At 38.0% G+C, this 20,849-nt stretch overlaps 1 protein-coding gene across 15 annotated transcripts in view; it reads left to right on the plus strand.

The window, feature by feature from the left end:
* The window catches only part of CARF (calcium responsive transcription factor), a 79,819-nt gene extending 70,898 nt beyond the window's left edge, over positions 1 to 8,921 (plus strand). For 9 of the 15 annotated variants that reach the window (XR_004027795.1, XR_004027806.1, XR_004027801.1 and 6 more), the window contains 4 exons: positions 2,334 to 2,464; positions 2,851 to 3,220; positions 4,226 to 5,330; positions 6,824 to 7,758. Coding sequence is in view for 3 of the 15 variants with exons in the window: in XM_030802741.1 (XP_030658601.1) it covers positions 2,334 to 2,464; positions 2,851 to 3,220; positions 4,226 to 4,344 (620 nt within the window). In the remaining 12 variants the exon portion in view is untranslated. Of the gene's footprint in view, positions 1 to 2,333; positions 2,465 to 2,850; positions 3,221 to 4,225; positions 5,405 to 6,823 lie in introns of those variants that run through there. The other 6 variants (XR_004027798.1, XR_004027797.1, XR_004027796.1 and 3 more) reach the window with 6 other exon arrangements.
* Positions 8,922 to 20,849: the final 11,928 nt, after the last annotated feature.

Genomic DNA, 20,849 nt, shown 5'->3' on the forward strand with positions numbered 1-20,849 from the left:
GAGGTTGCAGTGAGCTGAGATCATGCCACTGTACTCCAGCCTGGATGACAGAGCAAGACTCCATCTCAAAAAAAGAATAAAAATCTAAAAATAAGAATAAGAGGTTGTGATCAGAGAATGAGATGTTTAAACTTGAGATTTTAGAGGTAGGATCATCCAGAGTATGATGATAGTGGTGAGTGACTACAGTAGTGAAGTAAAAGGACATTAATAATGAAGAAGCCAAGAAATGCGTGAGTGCTGTTTAGTCCTCTCAGTGGTCCATTGAGAAAGGACTCTTGTGCTGATTTTACAGATGAGGAAGCTGAAGTTTAGAAACTAAGTTATAGGATGGGTGCAGTGACTCACGCCTGTAATCCCAGCACTTTGGGAGGCCAAGGCAGTTGGATCACCTGAAGTCAGAAGTTCGAGACTAGCCTGGTCAACATGGTGAAACCCTGTCTCTACTAAAAATACAAAAATTAGCTGGGCATGGTGTCACACGCCTATAGTCCCAGCTACTCAGGAGGCTGAGGCAGGAGAATCGCTTGAACCCAGGAAGCAGAGGTTGCAATGAGCCGAGATTGCGTCACTGCACTCCAGCCTGGGCAACAGAGTGAGACTGTCTCAAAAAAAATAAAAAATAAAAAGAAACTGAGTTATATAGCATATTGAAGTTCACACAGAAAGCCTATTGCTTAAATCCATTCTTCTCTGATACTATGGCCATTTTAAAATTAGTCAGTTGTATTATGGAAGCAATAAATATTCATTGATAATTAGGTTTTCTCTTTCTGTTTTGAGACAGGGTTTCACTCTGTCACCCATGGTTGAGTGCAGTGGGACGATCTTGGCTCATTGTACCCTCTGCCTCCCGGGCTCCAGTGACCCTCCCACCTTAGCCCACCAAGTAGCTGGGACTACAGGCACATGCCACCACGCCCGGCTAATTTGTGTATTTTTACTAGAGGCAAGATTTCACCCAGGCTGGTCTCAAACTCCTGGTCTCAAGTTATCCATCTGCCCCGGCCTCCCGAAGTGCTGAGATTACCAGCGTGAGCCACTTCGCCTGGCCGATAATTAGTTCTTCACTGACTTAAAGAGATGAATATATTTGGGTTAACATATAAGAATTACATGAGAATGATTCAAATTCCCTACAATTAGTTTAAATTTGAGATACTAAGAAAACAGTTTTTATTTTTATTCATTTATACCAAAATGAGTTATTGAAATAAATTTAATGCTGTTATCATTAAAGACCAATTTTTCCAGGTATTGTCCTAGTTACTAGGGCTACAAAAGGTGAATTAAGTTTGATGTTAATTGAGAAGCTCCTTAGATTTCACACTTCCAGAGAAGTTTAGTATAGTCCAGCATTATAGTACGGAGAACACACTAGATTCGAGTTACAGATATAGCATCTTTCAAGGTAAAAAATACATATATATATAGTTGTGCCTCTGTATCTATGAGTTCTGTATCCATGGCTTCAACAAACCGCTGACCAAACATATATTTTTAATTGGATGTATACCAAACATGTACATATATTTTTTTCCCTATTATAATCTAGAGATGATTTAAAGTATATTGGAAGACTTCTACATTGTATTGTGTATTATAGGTAATCCAGAGAGGATTTAAAGTTTGTGGGAGGATATGCTTAGATTATATGCAAATACTGTGCCATTTTATATCAGGAACTGAGCATCTGCAGATTTTTATTTCTGATGGAGGTTCTGGAACCAGTCTTCCATGGATATGGAGGGACAATCCCATTCTAGATCTACCAAATTAAAATTAATGGAGGTTAAACCTAGGAATCTATATTTTCTTAAACATCCCTTAGAGATTCTCATTATCTGCCACGTTCTGCAAATAGTGGGCTACATCAGCAGTCCTCAGCCTTTTTGGCATCAAGGACCGGTTTTGTGGAACACAATTTTTCCACAAACCCAAGGTGGAGAGTTGGGGGGATGGTTTTGGGATTAAACTGTTCCACCTCAGATCATCAGGCATTAGATTCTCATAAGCAACATGCAACTTAGATCCAAGAATCTAATGCTTCTGCTGATCTAACACGAGGTAGAGCTCACGCAGTAAGGCTTGCTCATGCAGTAAGGCTTGCTTGCCTCATGCTCACCTCCTGCTGTGCAGCCCAGTTCCTAACAAGGCACAGACCGGTAGGGTCAGGGACCCTTGGACTAGATGACTTATTGAAGTCCTTTGCAAAACTTTGAAATTATTTCCTATTTTAGTTCTGCTAGAAAGGGTTGTAATAAAGTATTTTTATGACTTCATAGAAGCCATAAAAATTATTTTGTTTTAATAGTTTCTTTAATATAATTTAGGAAATTCACCAAGAGAATCAATTACCACCAAAGTGGAAACAAATCAGACTGGGGGTTCTTTGTCTCCTGAGCCAACCCACTTGCTCTCCTCACTCTCCTCATTTCAGCCCAAAATATTTACACAACTACAGGTAGGTATCCAGTAAAATATCCAAATTTGAGGCCCTTTTCTTTATTCCTCCATTTACCTCTTCTTCTCCTAGGGATTTTAGAGAATTGTTACAGAATTATAATAATGATCAAATATGTTTTCATTGTTAATTTCCTGATCTTTTTGTTTCTTGATTTGAGATAATTCAAACAGTATGTTTTTTAAAAGTTTAAGGTTGACTATGAATGCAATAAATTTAGTTGTACTACTTTTCCCTTGATTATTGTTTCTTTCTTCATTTAATAATTATTTTTAAACATACTCTTTTTATTTGTTCGGATTTTTTGTCAAAAGAATAGTGTATCCTATGAGAATATCATACATAGGAAATTCAAACATTTTGATGTACTCTTTTTGGTTTAAAAGGGTTTGCAGTTACAACCAAGGTTCACCTCTCCTGATGAATCACCAGCTGTGATATCAGTAAATAACCAGCCGTCCTCTAGTCCTTCAGGACTTCTGGATACAATAGGAAGTGCTGTAATGAATAATAATTCTCTACTGCTTGGTCAAAGTCATAGCCTTCAAAGAGATACATGCTTAACCCAAAACAATAGTACTGCCTCCACCATGGGTAACCTTCCAGAACCAGATCAAAATCTAGTTGCAATGGACGAGCTGGTAGAAGTTGGAGATGTTGAGGATACAGGGAATCTGGAAGGAACTGTTCATCGGATTCTGTTGGGAGATGTGCAGACTATTCCAATACAGATTATAGACAACCACTCAGCTCTTAGTAAGTTGAAATCAATTTATGATGTTATTGTTGTAACCTTTGTGGATTATTATCACTATATTATACTATAGATAAAACTATTATTTCTACCCAGTGGGTCTATGATATTATATAAATGAAGCAAAATTATGAGAGAGAAGGAGATTTCATTAGCCTGGGTTTCAGAACTTTTAACCTTAAATTTTCTTCTTCTTATTTCTAATTATTTAGTACCATGGAAATTACTTATTCCCTAATTACCTGTTTTCCATGGAAAATCTGTGGTAATGTGAAATCAGGAAGGTCATTTTAGAGTACATGAAAAAATAGGAAAAAATTAAACAAGGAAAAATATTTTCATGCAAAGGTTATTATGGAAGAATTGATGTATGCACACATACACAAAGAAAAATGAAATGAAGTAGGCATATATAAAGGTTAAAAGGAAGATTTTCATTTTTGGTTTTTTGTTGTTTTGAGACAGAGTCTCATTGTGTCACCCAGGCTGGAGTGCAGTGATGCAGTCACAGGTCACTGCAGCCTTGACCTCTTTGGTTCAAGCGATCTTCCCACCTCAGCTTCCCAAGTAGCTGGGACCACAGGCACACGCCACCATACTGGGCAAATTCTTTAATTTTTTTTTTTTTTTTTTTTTAAAGACGGGGGCTATGTTGCCCAGGCTGGTCTCAAACTCCTGGAAGATTTGGAATTACAAAATAAATGTTGAGTTGAAAGGGAACTAGTAAGACTTTGGGCATTTAGATTTAGCCCAAGACCTTGTTACCTTCACTTTATTACTAATCTCTGTCAACGTAGAAGTAAACCCTGTTAACTCCTACTTTCTCTGTTACTTCTTTGCACACAAATTGTTCTGGATTGGGCACTTTTGTGGGAAAAGATTTGCAGTTTGCTTTGAAGAACAAAAGTTTTCACAGAAATTATTTTTAGAATATAAAATATTTTTCCCCTCTCTTCCGGTGTCATGAAATATATTAACTTTTAGGATTTTTCTGTTTGTTTTTAAAGTTGAAGAAAATCCAGAAAGTACCATTTCTGTGAGCCAAGTTAAGCAAGAGCCCAAAGAACCAGCATTGTCTATGGAAGCAAAAAAAATTGTGGACTATAAGAAATTATCTGCTACATAAATTATTGAAGCTTTTCAGAACTTACAACTCTGGTGACTTCTGATGTCTTAGAAAAGAAGGTGAATATAGTCAAAGCATGGCATTGAGATAATTGGAATGAAGACCAGTTTGATGAGAAGCTTTTATTTAAAACTGATATATTTGTTGCCAGTTCCATATTTTTACCTTCCTTAAGAGATGTTTTACTCTTCTTATTTTGTATAATTTTTATGCTCTTTGATTATCTAATAAGGCCAGTATTTCAAAAGTTGTTTTGAATTTATCCACAGTAATATAGTCTGAACACAAATAGTTAACTTATCCTTGGAAATATTCAATTTTGTTTATTACAAAACAGAAAAGAACAACAGCAACAAAAACATTGTGTGAATGTATGTTTGTATGTGTGTATGTATATCATGAATTTTTTTTAAGTTCTGAAAGAACTTGTTCTCTCTTTAAAGTTGTGAAGAAATTTTTAATTGCCAGACAGGTAAGAAAATGTTTATAATCTATCTCATTAAGAAAGATGAAGTATTAGATTTTACATCATAACACAAAGTCCAGCAGCTACATCTGTGGAAACTGTGCAGTTGCATTTTAGCCTCTTCCCTTCTAATTTTTGTACTTTTAACTACAAACCAATAGTATACTAATGGTTATCTAATAGAAATTTAAAGTGTCTTGGTAAGTACTGAGAATTTTTACTTGAATTAATCAGATAAGCAACAGAAGTCAACATATGTAGCATGAATTTGTGCTATATTAGAAGTAAAACACTATAGGCAGAAATATGTAGAAATTGAGAGAATTGAAAAAGAATAATAGAATTCCTTGGTGTTTACAGATAATTTGGGAAACTTTTTGATGACAGCAGAGGATTTTTTTCCCCCTTATTTTGTAATGAAGATCCAGAGCTGGTTAAAAGATAATTTGATTTGTAGTTACATTTTTCTATGCCAGAGCTCTTACTGAATTGATGATATTAGGATTTCTAGTATTTTAAGGTAAGTATTTATAGTTTAAAATTTAGTTTATATTTAAAACTTTAAAACATCTGATCTGGGATTTTTTTTGTTAAGTAAGTATATTAACTTCAAATACCAAGTAAGTACTAAGCAGTATATTCATTCTAAGCATCTGTTGTCTAAAGATTGGTACTAGGCTGGACATGGTGGCTCACGCCTGTAATCACAACACTTTGGGAGGCCGAGGTGGGTGGATAACCTGAGGTCAGGAGTTCGAGACCAGCCTGGCCAACACGGTGAAACCCAGTTTCTAGAACTAAAAATACAAAAATTAGCTGGGTGTGGTGGTGGGCACCTGTAATCCCAGCTACTTGGGAGGCTAAGGCAGGAGAATCGCTTGAACACCGGAGGCGGAGGTTGCAATGAGCCGAGATTGCGCCATTGCACTCCAGCCTGGGTGACAAGAGAAAAACTCCATCTCAAAAAAAAAAAAAAGATTGGTAAACTAGAAATATCAACTATAATTGTCAGGAAATTAACCTAAAGGCTTTTGTTTCTCCAGAGACCATTTGTGGGTATATTTTATATTTTAAAAATAAAGATTTTAAATGGATATCAATGTTTAATATTCAAAACATTCACAATATAATATCAAATTTAACCTTAATACTTTACATGAATATGAGTCACTTTTGGCTTTTCTAAGTCCAGCCTCCCATTCTTAATTGACTTTGTTTCAGGTACATGACATGTATCTAAATATAAAGTACTGTTATAGTAGAGGTAGGTGGAATTCTAATATTCCTTACTCTTTAGATTTATATTTTATTTAATATAAAGTTTATTATTTATACCCTTTTTAATGCAAAGCTAATATTTAGTTATATGTATGATTTTTAATAAAAATTACTTTTTCCTATGAATTGAAAATATTTGATGTTGGCATTTTATACAGGCAGGTTGCCAAATTTGATTATGTTACACTAAGTTAAACACAGCTCTTAATTACCTCAAATCCAGATTTCTCTTAATCTGTGTGTACATAAAAGGAATAAGTCCAAATTAATTTATAGTTTAGTGTTTCACTGTAGGTAATATTCTTTTCATTTGTTATTTCTAGTTTTTATGGAATCCTTTTCTTTCAAGATTCTAAATAATAAATCTTTACCTCTCAATAGTGGTAATAGTGGTAATGGTTTATTATTAGCTATTTCACCAACTGAACTACATTCTTTTGGAGACATTCCTTTCTTTTTTGATGTTGAGTTGCTAAGGAGAAATGCTTGTTAATATACAAACTCTAGTCAGTTACCTGTGAGGATGAGACGTGTCAGAGGACTCAGACTTTGGTATATAAAAAAATAATATTTTTCTCACTTGATTCTGTGTGAATGTCTCTTCTGATACTGGTTTTTAATCAGAAAGTTACAGAGCAACTTTCCCACAAACAAACCAAAAAAACAAAACCCCACAAAAACCAAGAGCATGAAGAAAAGCTTAAATCCCTAATTATGTACTCTTTTGGTTTTTAGGTAGAAACTGGAGCTATCAGTATTTTCATGTAAGTATTTCAATGAGTAGCTCTTTAAAAATGGTTTCTAAATTAGATTTTAAAAATTCACTGTCATCTAAATGCATGTTTAGTCACAATGTATCAGTATTGTGTTTAAAGGTGCTCAGCATCACTGTTTGAAAACTATGTTTACATATTTAAAATGTTTAATTATTCTGAAATGTATAGGGTATTAAATACAAGCTCCTAAAATCTTCAGTATCTATATTGGCTTTCTCTAACAGCTCTACAGCAAAGTTTGACATTTTTTTTTGTGTGTCATGTATTGTAAGTTGTAATATCTGTAGGAGTGAGTTGGACATTCTAAATTAGCAGTAAGAAATTCACAATTACAGCTCAGCTTGTTTATTCATTATAGTTTTCACATTCCCAACTTCCAAGTGAACTTTATATATACTACAGTGAATTATAGATAAATACAGCCATGGTGGACCTTTCCCTCAATAGCGATTTTCTGTACAAACAGTTAGTATACTTAAAAGGAAAAGCTTTTATATCTTATGCAAGGTAAATGTTTCCTAAACGTCACAAAAGTGATAGAAAACATAGCTTTTGGGATCTGGTCCTGCATCAGAGTTTCTAATTCTGAGACCCACCAGCTTGTGTTTCATCTTCTTTATATCCTGTCAGAATACATACTTAATCATGTGGGTATGAGAAAGATGTTGTTTAACTTGTACCAGGTTTAAAAAAAGAGGTTTAAAAAATGTGTGTGCATATATATATATATGTATATATATATAGCAACTTGATGTATAGTGTCCTTGTTATGTATTTTTTTCATTAAAAATCCTGTTTTTTTTTCTTATACTTGTTAGTTTTCTTTTTATGTTTTTCTTAGAGATAGTGGCAATTTTGTTCATCTTGAAGATGCTGAATAAACACTTGAATACCTGAGAATTTTGGCCAGAGATTTATGTCCAATTTGGAACCTGAAAGTTTTAAGCATAACTACAAGTAACTCCTGTTGGCATTACATTTTGGGGAGATATATATGCATTTAATACCCTGCAACTCAGCCAAGCATCAACATTTTAAAACAATGTGTATAATAAGTAATTCTCCCCCCCGCCCCCGACATTTTGGCACCATGACATTTTCAAGTACAGCTTTATATTTTAGGAGTAATGACAAAGTATGTGATCAAAAGAGAAGAGATTATTAATTTTTTCCCTCTTTGCTCTTTTTTAAACTTTATTCCACTCTGTACCTATTTTTGAGGACCTTGGAAATCTTAATCTCTCAAGAAGGGATACTGCATTGGTTCTTCTCCATCAGCTGGCTTAGACATCAAACATCTTAAATAATATCTAAAAATCTGTCATTCTACTTAATTAACTTAGTCATAAGGACAAAGCCTTAGTATACTTTTGCCACATACATGTTATCTATAAAGTTTACTGTTGAATAATACAAGTATTCCTTGCTGACTGAATTCTTAAAACTTTGGGAATAGAAAAAACTCATTTATTAATGGATGCTAAAGTGATTCCTGAGAAAAATAAATAATTTGTATGGTTAATATGGAAAATCTTTGGTGATGTGATTTGGGTATAAGAATACTAAAACCAGAGTACAGGATGTGAATCATGTACCAGGAGGGATTTTATTTTTAAATATCTTTATTGAGGTATAATTGAAATACAATAAACTGTACATATTTAAAGTACCCAATCTGATAAGTTTTGTCATATGTATACAGCCATAAAATCACCATAAGCAAGGTAATGAACATATTCATCACTCTCAAAGTTTCATAGTACTTCTTTGTGATCCATTCTTATTTAATCCTCCTTGCCACCCCACCATCACCAGACCACTGATCTGCTTTCTTTAAGATCAATTTGCTACAAATGAAATCATACAGTATGAACCTTTTTTGGTCTGGCTTTTGTCACTCAGCATAGTAATTTTTTGATTTGTCTATATTGTAGCATTTATGAATAAATCATTTATTTGCTGCTGAGTAGAAGGGCATTTTATGAATATATCATAATTTGTTTATTCTTTTGATGATGGACATTAATAGTTCTAGGCTATTGTGAATAAAGTTCCCATGAACATCTGTGTACAAGTCTTTGTACAGACTTATGCTTTCATTTCTCTTGGGTAAATATCTAGGAGTAGAATTCCTGGGTCATATGTTAGGTATATATTTAACTTTTTAACAAACTGCCAAATGATTTTCCAAAGTAGTTGTAACAATTTATATTCCCACCAACAGTGTATGAAAGTTCCAGGTTCTCTATATCCTAGCCAACACTTGTTATGAACAGTTTTTAGGTTTTAGAGATTTTAATAGGTGGGTAGTAGTATCTTACTGTGGTTTTAATTTCCATTTCTCTAATAACCACTATTGAGCATCTTTTCATGTTGTACTTGCCATCTCTATCTCTGTATCTTCTTTATTGATGTGTCTGAATCTTTTGCCCACTTTTTTTTTTTTAAGACCAGGTCTTGCTCTGTCACCCAGGCTGGAGTGCAGTGGTGTGATCTCAGGTCACTGCAACCTCTGCCTCCCAGGCTCAAGCAATTCTCCCACCTCAGCCTCCATAGTAGATAGGATTACAGTCACATGCACCATGCCTGGCTAATTTTTTGTAGAGATGGGGTTTCACCATGTTACCCAGGCTAGTCTCAAACTCCTGGGCTCAAGCAATCCACCCACCTTGGCCTCCCACGGTGCTGGGATTACAGGCATGAGCCATCATGCCCAGCCTCGCCCACTTTTATTTTTGTTTTCTTATTTGTTTTTTATTCTTTTTTTTTTTAACTGCAGCCAGCATCATAGCTCACCCACTTTTAAATTGTTTTCTTTTTTTTTTTTTTTTTGAGATGCAGTTTCGCTCTTGTCGCCCAGGCTAGTGTGCAATGGCATGATCTTGGCTCACTGCAGCCTCCACCTCCCAGGTTCAAACAATTCTCCTGCCTCAGCCTCCCGAGTAGCTGGGATTAAAGGTGCCCACCACCACACCTGGCTAATTTTTGTATTATTAGTAGAGACGAGGTTTCACCATGTTGGCAGGCGGCTCTCGAACTCCTGATCTCAGGTGATCCACTCATCTTGGCCACCCAAAGTGCTGGGATTACAGGCATGTGCCACCACACCCAGCTAATTTTTGTATTTTTTAGTAGAGATGGGGTTTCACCATGTTGGCCAGGCTGGTCTCTGAACTCCTGATCTCAGGTAATCTGCCCGCCTCCCAAAGTGCTGGTGCTGGGATTACAGGCATGAGCCACCACTCCCAGCTCCACCTGCACTTTCAACTACTACAAATCTGAGAGGTTCTCACATCCCCTTTTAGGTTTGATAATTTGCTAGAACAACTCACAGAACTCAGGAAAGTACTATACTTACAACCACAGTTTTATTAGAAAGGATACAAACCAGAAATGACCAAATGAACAGATATGTAAGATGAGGTCTGTGAGGGTCCTGAATGCAGAACCTCTGTGCCCTCTTGTAGAATCAGGACGTGTTATTCACTTTTCATATCAATGTATTCACCAACCAGGAAGACCTACTGAGTTTCATGTCCAGAGTTTTCAGGGGGGTTTATTACATAGGCATGATTGGTTCAATCACTGGCCCATGATTGGACTCATTCTTCAGTCCTCCTGTCTTTCCTGGAGGACAGGAGGCTGAGTTGATATCATTGGCTCAAAGCCCCAACCCAACCCTCTAATTAGATGTTTGGTCTTTATAGCATGACCAGTTCCCATCCTGAAGCTATCTAGGGGCCCACCATGTGTCATCTCATTGCATATACTCAGGTGTGATTCAAGGCACTCATGAATAACAAATATACTCCTAGTACTTGGGAAATTCCAAGATTCACTATCAGGAACCACAGACAAACGAAAGTCAAAATCTTTATTATGTAGCAGTGTAATGCATAGTTTTGTTGTTTTAATTGTGGACACCTACTTTAGTCTGAGATTTGTTACCATGTCACACTATACTAGGTTCATCTCATTTTTCTTCAAGGCTATTGTGTGAAGTGCAACATGTTTTATAAAGTGTATCAACTCTCTGTTACTTTTCCTGGTTTGTAGTTTGCCTTTTAATTTTGATGACTTCTGTGCTTAAACAATTCTCCTCCTTCAACTAGATAGCAGATAAACATTTATCTAAAATTTCCTATAGCTTTCTTATGTGTTGTTTTTAGTATAGTGAAATTATTTTGTTGCAGAGGATAAGTTTAAGTAGATATTTTTTCAATTAACCAACCCTCCCAACATGATGGGTTTTCTTCCCCCTCTCTTCCAATAGAAACCTAACTCCCAACACAATGGAATGAATTTTTCACTTTTTAAATTCACCTTTGAAAGGAGTAGGCAGGCTGTAAGGAATGGGAGATTTCGTGTCCCATTTTTTTTTTTTTTTTTTTTTTGCATTTTTTTTTTTTTTTTTTTTTTTTTTATTATACTTTAGGGTTTTAGGGTACATGTGCACAATGTGCAGGTTTGTTACATATGTATCCATGTGCCATGTTGATTTCCTGCACCCATTAACTCGTCATTTAGCATTAGGTGTATCTCCTAATGCTGTCCCTCCCCCCTCCCCCCACCCCACAACAGTCCCCGGAGTGTGATGTTCCCCTTCCTGTGTCCATGAGTTCTCATTGTTCAATTCCCTCCTATGAGTGAGAACATGCGGTGTTTGGTTTTTTGTCCTTGCGATAGTTTACTGAGAATGATGTTTTCCAGTTTCATCCATGTCCCTACAAAGGACACGAACTCATCATTTTTTATGGCTGCATAGTATTCCATGGTGTATATGTGCCACATTTTCTTAATCCAGTCTATCGTTGTTGGACATTTGGGTTGGTTCCAACTCTTTGCTATTGTGAATAGTGCCGCAATAAACATACGTGTGCATGTGTCTTTATAGCAGCATGATTTATAGTCCTTTGGGTATATACCCAGTAATGGGATGGCTGGGTCAAATGGTATTTCTAGTTCGAGATCCCTGAGGAATCGCCACACTGACTTCCACAATGGTTGAACTAGTTTACAGTCCCACCAACAGTGTAAAAGTGTTCCTATTTCTCCACATCCTCTCCAGCACCTGTTGTTTCCTGATTTTTTAATGATGGCCATTCTAACTGGTGTGAGATGGTATCTCACTGTGGTTTTGATTTGCATTTCTCTGATGGCCAGTGATGATGAGCATTTCTTCATGTGTTTTTTGGCTGCATAAATGTCTTCTTTTGAGAAGTGTCTGTTCATGTCCTCTGCCCACTTTTTGATGGGGTTGTTTGTTTTTTTCTTGTAAATTTGTTTGAGTTCATTGTAGATTCTGGATATTAGCCCTTTGTCAGATGAGTAGGTTGCAAAAATTTTCTCCCATTCTGTAGGTTGCCTGTTCATTCTGATGATAGTTTGCAGATGACATGATTGTATATCTAGAAAACCCCATTGTCTCAGCCCAAAATCTCCTTAAGCTGATAAGCAACTTCAGCAAAGTCTCAGGATACAAAATTAATGTACAAAAATCACAAGCATTCTTGTACACCAATAACAGACAAACAGAGAGCCAAATCATGAGTGAACTCCCATTCACAATTGCTTCAAAGAGAATAAAATACCTAGGAATCCAACTTACAAGGGATGTGAAGGACCTCTTCAAGGAGAACTACAAACCACTGCTCAATGAAATAAAAGAGGATACAAACAAATGGAAGAACATTCCATGCTCATGGGTTGGAAGAATCAATATCGTGAAAATGGCCATACTGCCCAAGGTAATTTATAGATTCAATGCCATCCCCATCAAGCTACCAATGACTTTCTTCACAGAATTGGAAAAAACTACTTTAAAGTTCATATGGAACCAAAAAAGAGCCCGCATCGCCAAGTCAATCCTAAGCCAAAAGAACAAAGCTGGAGGCATCACGCTACCTGACTTTAAACTATACTACAAGGCTACAGTAACCAAAACAGCATGGTACTGGTACCACAACAGAGACATAGATCAATGGAACAGAACAGAGCCCTCAGAAATGATGCCGCATAGCTACAACTATCTGATCTTTGACAAACCTGACAAAAACAAGAAATGGGGAAAGGATTCCCTATTTAATAAATGGTGCTGGGAAAACTGGCTAGCCATATGTAGAAAGCTGCAACTGGATCCCTTCCTTACACCTTATACAAAAATTAATTCAAGATGGATTAAAGACTTATATGTTAGACCTAAAACCATTAAAATCCTACAAGAAAACCTAGGCAATACCATTCAGGACATAGGCGTGGGCAAGGACTTCATGTCTAAAACACCAAAAGCAATGGCAACAAAAGCCAAAATCGACAAATGGGATCTCATTAAACTAAAGAGCTTCTGCACAGCAAAAGAAACTATCGTGTCCCATTTTTTTTAGATGAAGAGGTCCAAAGTGGTAAATAGTTTTCCGCAGGTCATCTGGAAAGGGTAGAATTGTCTGACTCCAAAGTCTTAAAAAGACGTTTACTTAGTGTCACTATTGAATCACATGTAATTAACCAATGACTTTAAATGTACCTAAGATTATCAAATAATTTGTTCTGATATGAAAATTGAAAATTAAGTGGAACACAGAAGAAAATCTAGTTATGACATTAGACAATGACATTAAGTTTAAATCTGGATCGCCAAACACAAGGTAAGTTTCCCTTGAGTTGATCAATTTAAGTTAAATCAATTATCTATTTATTACTGAATCATACAAAAATGACCAAAAATGTTCACCAAAGTTAGGGGCGTATGTTTATGATGATCCAACTTATAGATTTTGTGGTTCACATGAAAATCCACTTTAGGAAGTTCAAAGAGCCACATCAAAAAGATAGCCATCTTCTAGAGCAGCTAAAATTGAGATACCCCTGTATAATAAAGAACTATTCAGAGACACATATCATGCATTAAGATAAAGAACTGGCCGGGCGTGGTGGCTCATGCCTGTAATCCCAGCAATTCGGGAGGCTGAGGTGGGTGGATCACCTGAGGTCAGGAGTTCAAGACAAGCCTGACCAATATGGTGAAATCCTGTCTCTTACTAAAAATACAAAAACTGGCTGGGCGTAATGGCATGCGCCTGTAATCCCAGCTACTCAGGAGGCTGAGACAGGAGAATTGCTTGAACCCAGGAAGCGGAGGTTGCAGTGAGCTGAGATCACACCATCGCACTCCAGCCTGGGCAACAGAGCGAGACTCCGTCTTAAAAAAAAAAAAAAGGACTGAAATAAGTGGGTTCAAATAGGAACACCAAATTGAAGGTCACAGGGAAGATGTTGATTTGTGATCATGTGGCTTCACACAGGCAAATCCATGCATTGTGCTTTAGGGTGAGCAGCATGGATTCATTTGTTTGAATGATGTCGATGGTTAATGAATTTTAGGAGGAACTCTGAGGAAGCCAGCCAGCTGCTAATACAAATTTCAGTGGAATAGTAACTTTTCCCTTTTTTCTCTTCTTAACTCTCAATGCCAGGGCACTTTGGGAAACATTTATACTTAAAACATTAGAATATTAAACTGAAAAGATGGAGCAAAATAATTCAAGTTACAGCAGTTGAATCAAGTAGTTAAAATTCAGAGATATCAAGCCAATGAATAAGACAGCATTTGTGAAATACTACATTAGCAATATTGGGATGAGTTGAAGGACTTTTAAAAAGGTGAACTAAGGATGTAAGATTTTTGAGAAGTTGAATCAAATCCAGAGTGGCATGCAAGGAAAACCTTGTGTGTTTTTACTGCTGTACTAATAGTTAAAACTGTAGCTATTCTTGTATTCTCCAGGGCAGGTATGAAATGGCCTTCAGTCCTAGGAAACTAGCAGAGCAGTTTATCAGCTGGTATGCCATGACAGCATTGAAGCGTAGTTTGTAGAAAAACCTGTTATAAGCTTGCGGTGAGCCGAGATTGTGCCACTGCACTCCAGCCTGGGTGACAGAGCGAGACTCCGTCTCAAAAAAAAAAAGAAAAACCTGTTATATATACTATATATCATTTGAGTTTTGTATTTTTCTCATAAGATAGGATTTGTTACTTTATTTCAAAGTGTATTCACATGTTGCTCAATTTTTCTTCACAAAATTTCTGTGGATAGAGCCAAGTGTAAATATTATTTTCTTATTTCATAGCTGAAGACAATTATAGGGAATAAGTGACATGTTTATTAGTATTACATGTATAAATAGGAGTTGAAATTATATAGACATAAGAACTTGCAGGTAGTATCAGACTGCTACTACTAATACTTAGGTGAGTAATTTTTATATTTGAGATTAAGCCACAACCATTATATCTTAGATTCTTAAATTTCCTTACTTGGCCTAGATTTGAAATAATTCTGCTCATAATAAAGGATTGAAGACATTTATTTTAAAGAGAAAATGAGCAGAAATGCACAGAATGACTTGTTATAAAAAGGGAATTATTTTAACTTCTGAAATATTGCATGGACTTTGTACACAGACATGAAATTACACAGCAAATGACAATATGTTTAATGATTTATTTTTTCAGTAACATGTAAAACCTACAATAGAGCCAGGAGCAGTGGCTCACGCCTGTAATTCCAGCACTTTGGGAGGCCGAGGCGGGTGGATCACGAGGTTAGAAGATGGAGACCATCCTGGCTAACACGGTGAAACCCCGTCTCTAGTAAAAAAAAAAAAAATACAAAAAAATTAGCCGGGCATGGTGGCGGGCACCTGTAGTCTCAGCTACTTGGGAGGCTGAGGCAGGAGAATGGCATGAACCCGGGAGGCGGAGCTTACAGTGAGCTGAGATTGCACCACTGCACTCCAGCCTGGGCGACAGAGCGAGACTCCATCTCAAAAAAAAAAAAAAACCTACAATACGGCCGGGCGCGGTGGCTCACGCTTGTAATCCCAGCACTTTGGGAAGCTGAGGTGGGCGGATCACGAGGTCAGGAGATCGAGACCACGGTGAAACCCCGTCTCTACTAAAATTACAAAAAATTAGCCAGGCGTGGTGGCGGGCGCCTTTAGTCCCAGCTACTCGGAGAGGCTGAGGCAGGAGAATGGCGTGAACCTGGGAGGCGGAGCTTGCAGTGAGCCGAGATTGCGCCACTGCACTCCAGCCTGGGCCACAGAGCAAGACTCCGTCTCAAAAAAAATAATAAACAAAATAAAAATAAAAATTAAAAAAAAACCAGGGCGGCCAGGTGCGGTGGCTCACACCTGTAATCCCAGCACTCTGGGAGGCCGAGGCGGGTGGATCACTTGAGGTCAGGAGTTCGAGACCAGCCTGACCAACACAGTGAAACCCGGTCTACTAAAAATACAAAATTAGCCAGGTGTGGTAACAGGGTCCTATAATCCCAGCCACTGGGAGGCTGAGGCAAGAGAATCACTTGAACCCAGGAGGTGGAGGTTGCAGTGAGCCAAGATCACACCATTGAACTCCAGCCTGGGCAACAAGAGCAAAACTCCATCTAAAAACAAAACAAAACAAAAAAAACCACACACACACAGAAAAAAACCCAGGGCATTCTGTTTTTGTTTTTGTTTTTTGAGATGGAGTTTCGTTCTTGTTGCCCAGGCTGGAGTGCAATGGCGCAATCTCAGCTCACTGCAATCTCCACCTCCCAGGTTCATGTGATTCTCCTGCCGCAGCCTCCCAAGTGGCTGAGATTACAGGCATGCACCACCATGCCAGGCTAATTTTGTATTTTTAGTAGAGACGGGGTTTCACCATGTTGGTCAGGCTGGTCTCGAACTCCTAACTTCAGGAGATCCGCCCACCCCGGCCTCCCAAAGTGCTGGGATTACAGGCGTGAGCCACCGCGCCTGGCCTTTTTTTTTCTTTTTTTCTTTTTTATAGAGACAGTGTCTCACTATGTTGCGCAAACTGGTCTGAAATTCCTGGGCTCAAGTAATCCTCCCGCCTTGGTCTCCAAAAGCGCTATGATGACAAGTGTGAGCCACTACATCCAGCCATTCTATTTTTCTTAACAAGGCCTGCCCTCAAGAGAAACTGTGTTACCAGAGCCTAACCGTCTTAGGCAAAGGGAGATACCCAACTGCATTCAGCTCTAGACGTCCACGTGGGAGAAGGGAGATAACCGCAGCATACTAATCATACTAATCATCCTGTACCAGCTAAGGTGGGGAAAAACTGAAAAGCACAGTTCAGAGGCACAGGCTCACTAAAAGACTGAGATCTAATCACAGAACTACAGGAAGCCTCCCTTTCCTCCACATTTTACCACTGCATTACTAAAGGTCTATTTACTGCAGTTCCGTTTACCTAGTACATCATGTTCAGCTATCAAGAAAAAATTACAGGCCGGGCCCAGTGGCTCACGCCTATAATCCCAGCCGAGGTGGGTGGATCACCTGAGGTCAGGAGTTGGAGACTAGCCTGGGCAATATGGTGAAACCCTGTCTCTACTGAAAAACAAAAACAAAAAAACAAAAATTAGCCGGGTGCGGTGGCACGTGCCTGTAATCCCAACTACTCAGGAGGCTGAGGCAGAATTGCTTGAGCACGGGAGGCGGAGGTTGCAGTGAGCCAAGATTGTGCCATTACACTCCAGCCTGGGTTACAGAGTGGGACTCCATCTCAAAAAAAAAAGAAAAAATTATTACAAAGCATCCTAAAAGGCAAAAAACAACCTGAAGACATAAGGCAAAGATCAGAACCAAATTCATATATGACAGGCATGTTGAAATTACCAGACTGAGAATTTAAAACAACTATGATTAATATGCTAAGGGCTCTAATGGATAAAGCAGACAGTATGCAAGAACGGATGGGCAATGTAAGCACAGATGTAAATTCTAAGAAAGAATTTTTAAAATGCTACAGATCAAAAACACTATAACAGAAATGAAGAATCCTCCTTAGTAGACTGAATGAAGATGAGCTCATTAGTAAACTGGACATGGCTAAGAAAACATTTCTGAGTTTGAGAATATGTCAATAGAAACTTCTAAAATGGAAAAGCAAAGAGAAAAAAGACTGAATAAAATGATTCAGAACATCCAAGAACTGTGGAATAACTACAAAAGGTATAAATGTGTGTGATAGGAATACCAGAAGGAAAAAAAGGAAAGGAAGCGAAGCATATTTCAAGCAACAGTGACAGTGAATCTCCCCAAATTGGCAATAGACACCAAACCAGAGATCCAGAAAGCACAGAGAACACCAAGCAGGATAAGTGGTTAAAAAAAACTACACCTAGGCTATCATTTTCAAATTACAGAAAATCAAAGATAAAGAGAAAATCCTGAAGGAAGCCAGAGGAAAACAAACAGCTTTCTATGCAGGAGCAAGATAAGGATTATATCCAACTTCTCATCAAAAATCATGCAATCAAGAAGACAGTAGAGTGAAACGTTTAACATACTGAGAGAAAAAAAAACAGCCTAGAATTCTGTATCCCGTAAGATTATCATATAAAAGTGAAAGACAAAGATTTTCTCAGATGAACAATATTTGAGGGCGTTTGTTGCCAATAGACCTTCCTTATAAGAAATAATTAAGGCCAGGCACGGTGGCTCATGCCTGTAATCCCAGCATTTTGGGAGGCAGAGGTGGGCGGATCACGAGGTCAGGAGATCGAGACCATCCTGGCTAACACAGTGAAACCCCCGTCTCTACTAAAAATACAAAAAAATTAGCCGGGCATGGTGGCGGGCGCCTGTAGTCCCAGCTACTCGGGAGGCTGAGGCAGGAGAATGGCGTGAACCCAGAAGGCGGAGCTTGCAGTGAGCCGAGATTGCGCCACTGCACTCCAGCCTGGGCGACAGAGGGAGACTCTGTCTCAAAAAAAAAGAAAAAAGAACTTATTGAGAGAGAATGAAAATGACACATAGGTCAGAAACTCTCTGCATAAATAAATGAAGAGCATCAGAGAAATAATAAATGAATATAAAATATAAACTCTTATTTTTCTTATTCTCAGTTAATCTAACACACAACAGTTTGTTCAAAATAATACTAGGCAACAATGTAATTGTGTGTGCGTGTATATACACACAATTGCTTATGTGTAAGTGAATGGCAGAAATGACATAAGGGACAGGAGAGAGGAATTAGGAATGATTAGGAATGTTTTGTTATAAGGTTCTTGCAATACCTATGAATTGGTATAGTGCTATTGGAAAGTGAACTTTGAGTAGTTGTAAATGTATACTGCAAACTCTAGGACAACCACTAAATAAGGTAGAAAAAAAAAAAGTAAAACTGGCCCAGACACAGTGGCTCACACCTGTAATCCCAGCACTTTGGGAGGCCAAGGTGGGTGGATCACCTAAGGTCAGGAGTTCGAGACCAGCCTGGCCAACATGGTGAAACCCCCATCTCTACTAAAAATACAAAAATTAGCCGGGCATTGTGATGGGCGCCTATAATCCCAGCTACTTGGGAGGCTAAAGCAGGAGAATTGCTTGAACCTGGGGGGCAGAGGTTGCAGTGAGCCGAGATCGCGCCACTACACTCCAGCCTGGGTGACAAGAGCGAAACTCCGTCTCAAAAAAAAAAAAAAAGTAAAACTGATATGCTACAAAAGTAGAGGAAATGGAATCATATTAAATAATTAAGATTTTAAAAGGCACTGGCCAAGTGCCATGGCTCACGCCTATAATCCCACCACTTTGGGAGGCCAAGGTGGGAGGGTCACTTGAATCCAGGAGTTCAAGACCGGACTGAGCAACATAGCAAGACCCTGTCTCTACAAAAAATACAAAAGTTAACTGGGCATGGTAGAGTGTGCCTGTAGTGCCAACTACCTGGGAGATGGAGGTGGGCAGATCACTTGAGCCAAGGAGTTTGAGGCTGCAATAAGCCATGAATATGCCACTGCGTTCCAGCCTACGCAACAAAGACCCTGTCTCAAAAAAAAAAAAAAATAATATATATATATATATATGTAAAAGGCAGAAAAAGAGTGAAAGACAAAAATAAGAACAAAGAATAAGTACAATGCATAGGAAATAGTAATGAATATGGTATATGTTAATCCAACTATGTCAATAATCACTTTATATGTTAATGGTCTAAATATGTCATTTAAAAGACATAGTGGATCAAAAAACAAGACCCAATTATATATTATCTACAAGAAACCCACTTTAAATATAAAAACACATAGATTAAAAGTAAATGGGTAAAGAAAAACACACCACGTTAATACTAATCAAAAGAAAGAGGAAGTAAACATATTAATTTCAGACAGAGCAGACTTCAGAACAAGGAAAGTTATCAGTGATAAAGAGGACCATTACATAATGATAAAGGGGTCATTTCTCCAAGAAGACATAACAATCCTTAACACATATTTTCCTAACAACAGATATCAAAATATGTGAGGCAAAAACTGATAGAACTCCAAGGAGAAATAGATGAATCCACTATTATAGTTGGAGACTTAAGTACCTCTCTATTATATAAACGGACAGATCCATCAAGCAGACATAAGGACATAGTTGAATTGAACAGTAACATCGACATCTGTCGACTACTTATCCAACAACAGCAGAACACACATTCTTAAGCTCACAAGGAGTATTCACCAAGCTAGACCACATTGTGGGCCATAATACACTTTTTTTTTGAGACAAGAGTTTCATTCTTCTTGCCCAGGCTGGAGTGCAATGGCACGTGACCTCAGCTGATGGCAACCTTCACCTCCTGGGTTTAAGTGATTCTCCTGCCTCAGCCTCCCAAGTAGCTGGGATTACAGGTGCCTGCCACCATGCCCAGCTAATTTTTTGTATTTTTGTATTTTTAGTACACATGGGGTTTCACCATGTTGACCAGGCTGGTCTTTGAACTCCTGTCCTCAAGTGATCCACCTGCCTCGGCCTCCCAAAGTGCTGGGATTACAGGCATAAGCCACCATGCCTGGCTGGCAGGTATATTCTTTCATTGTTAATAAATTTAGTGGCATTTTTTTTTTTTTTTTTTGAGACGGAGTCTCGCTCTGTCACCCAGGCTGGAGTGCAGTGGCGCAATCTCGGCTCACTGC

Source organism: Nomascus leucogenys, chromosome 22a (assembly GCF_006542625.1).
Source record: "Nomascus leucogenys isolate Asia chromosome 22a, Asia_NLE_v1, whole genome shotgun sequence".
Taxonomy (NCBI): Eukaryota; Metazoa; Chordata; class Mammalia; order Primates; family Hylobatidae; genus Nomascus; species Nomascus leucogenys.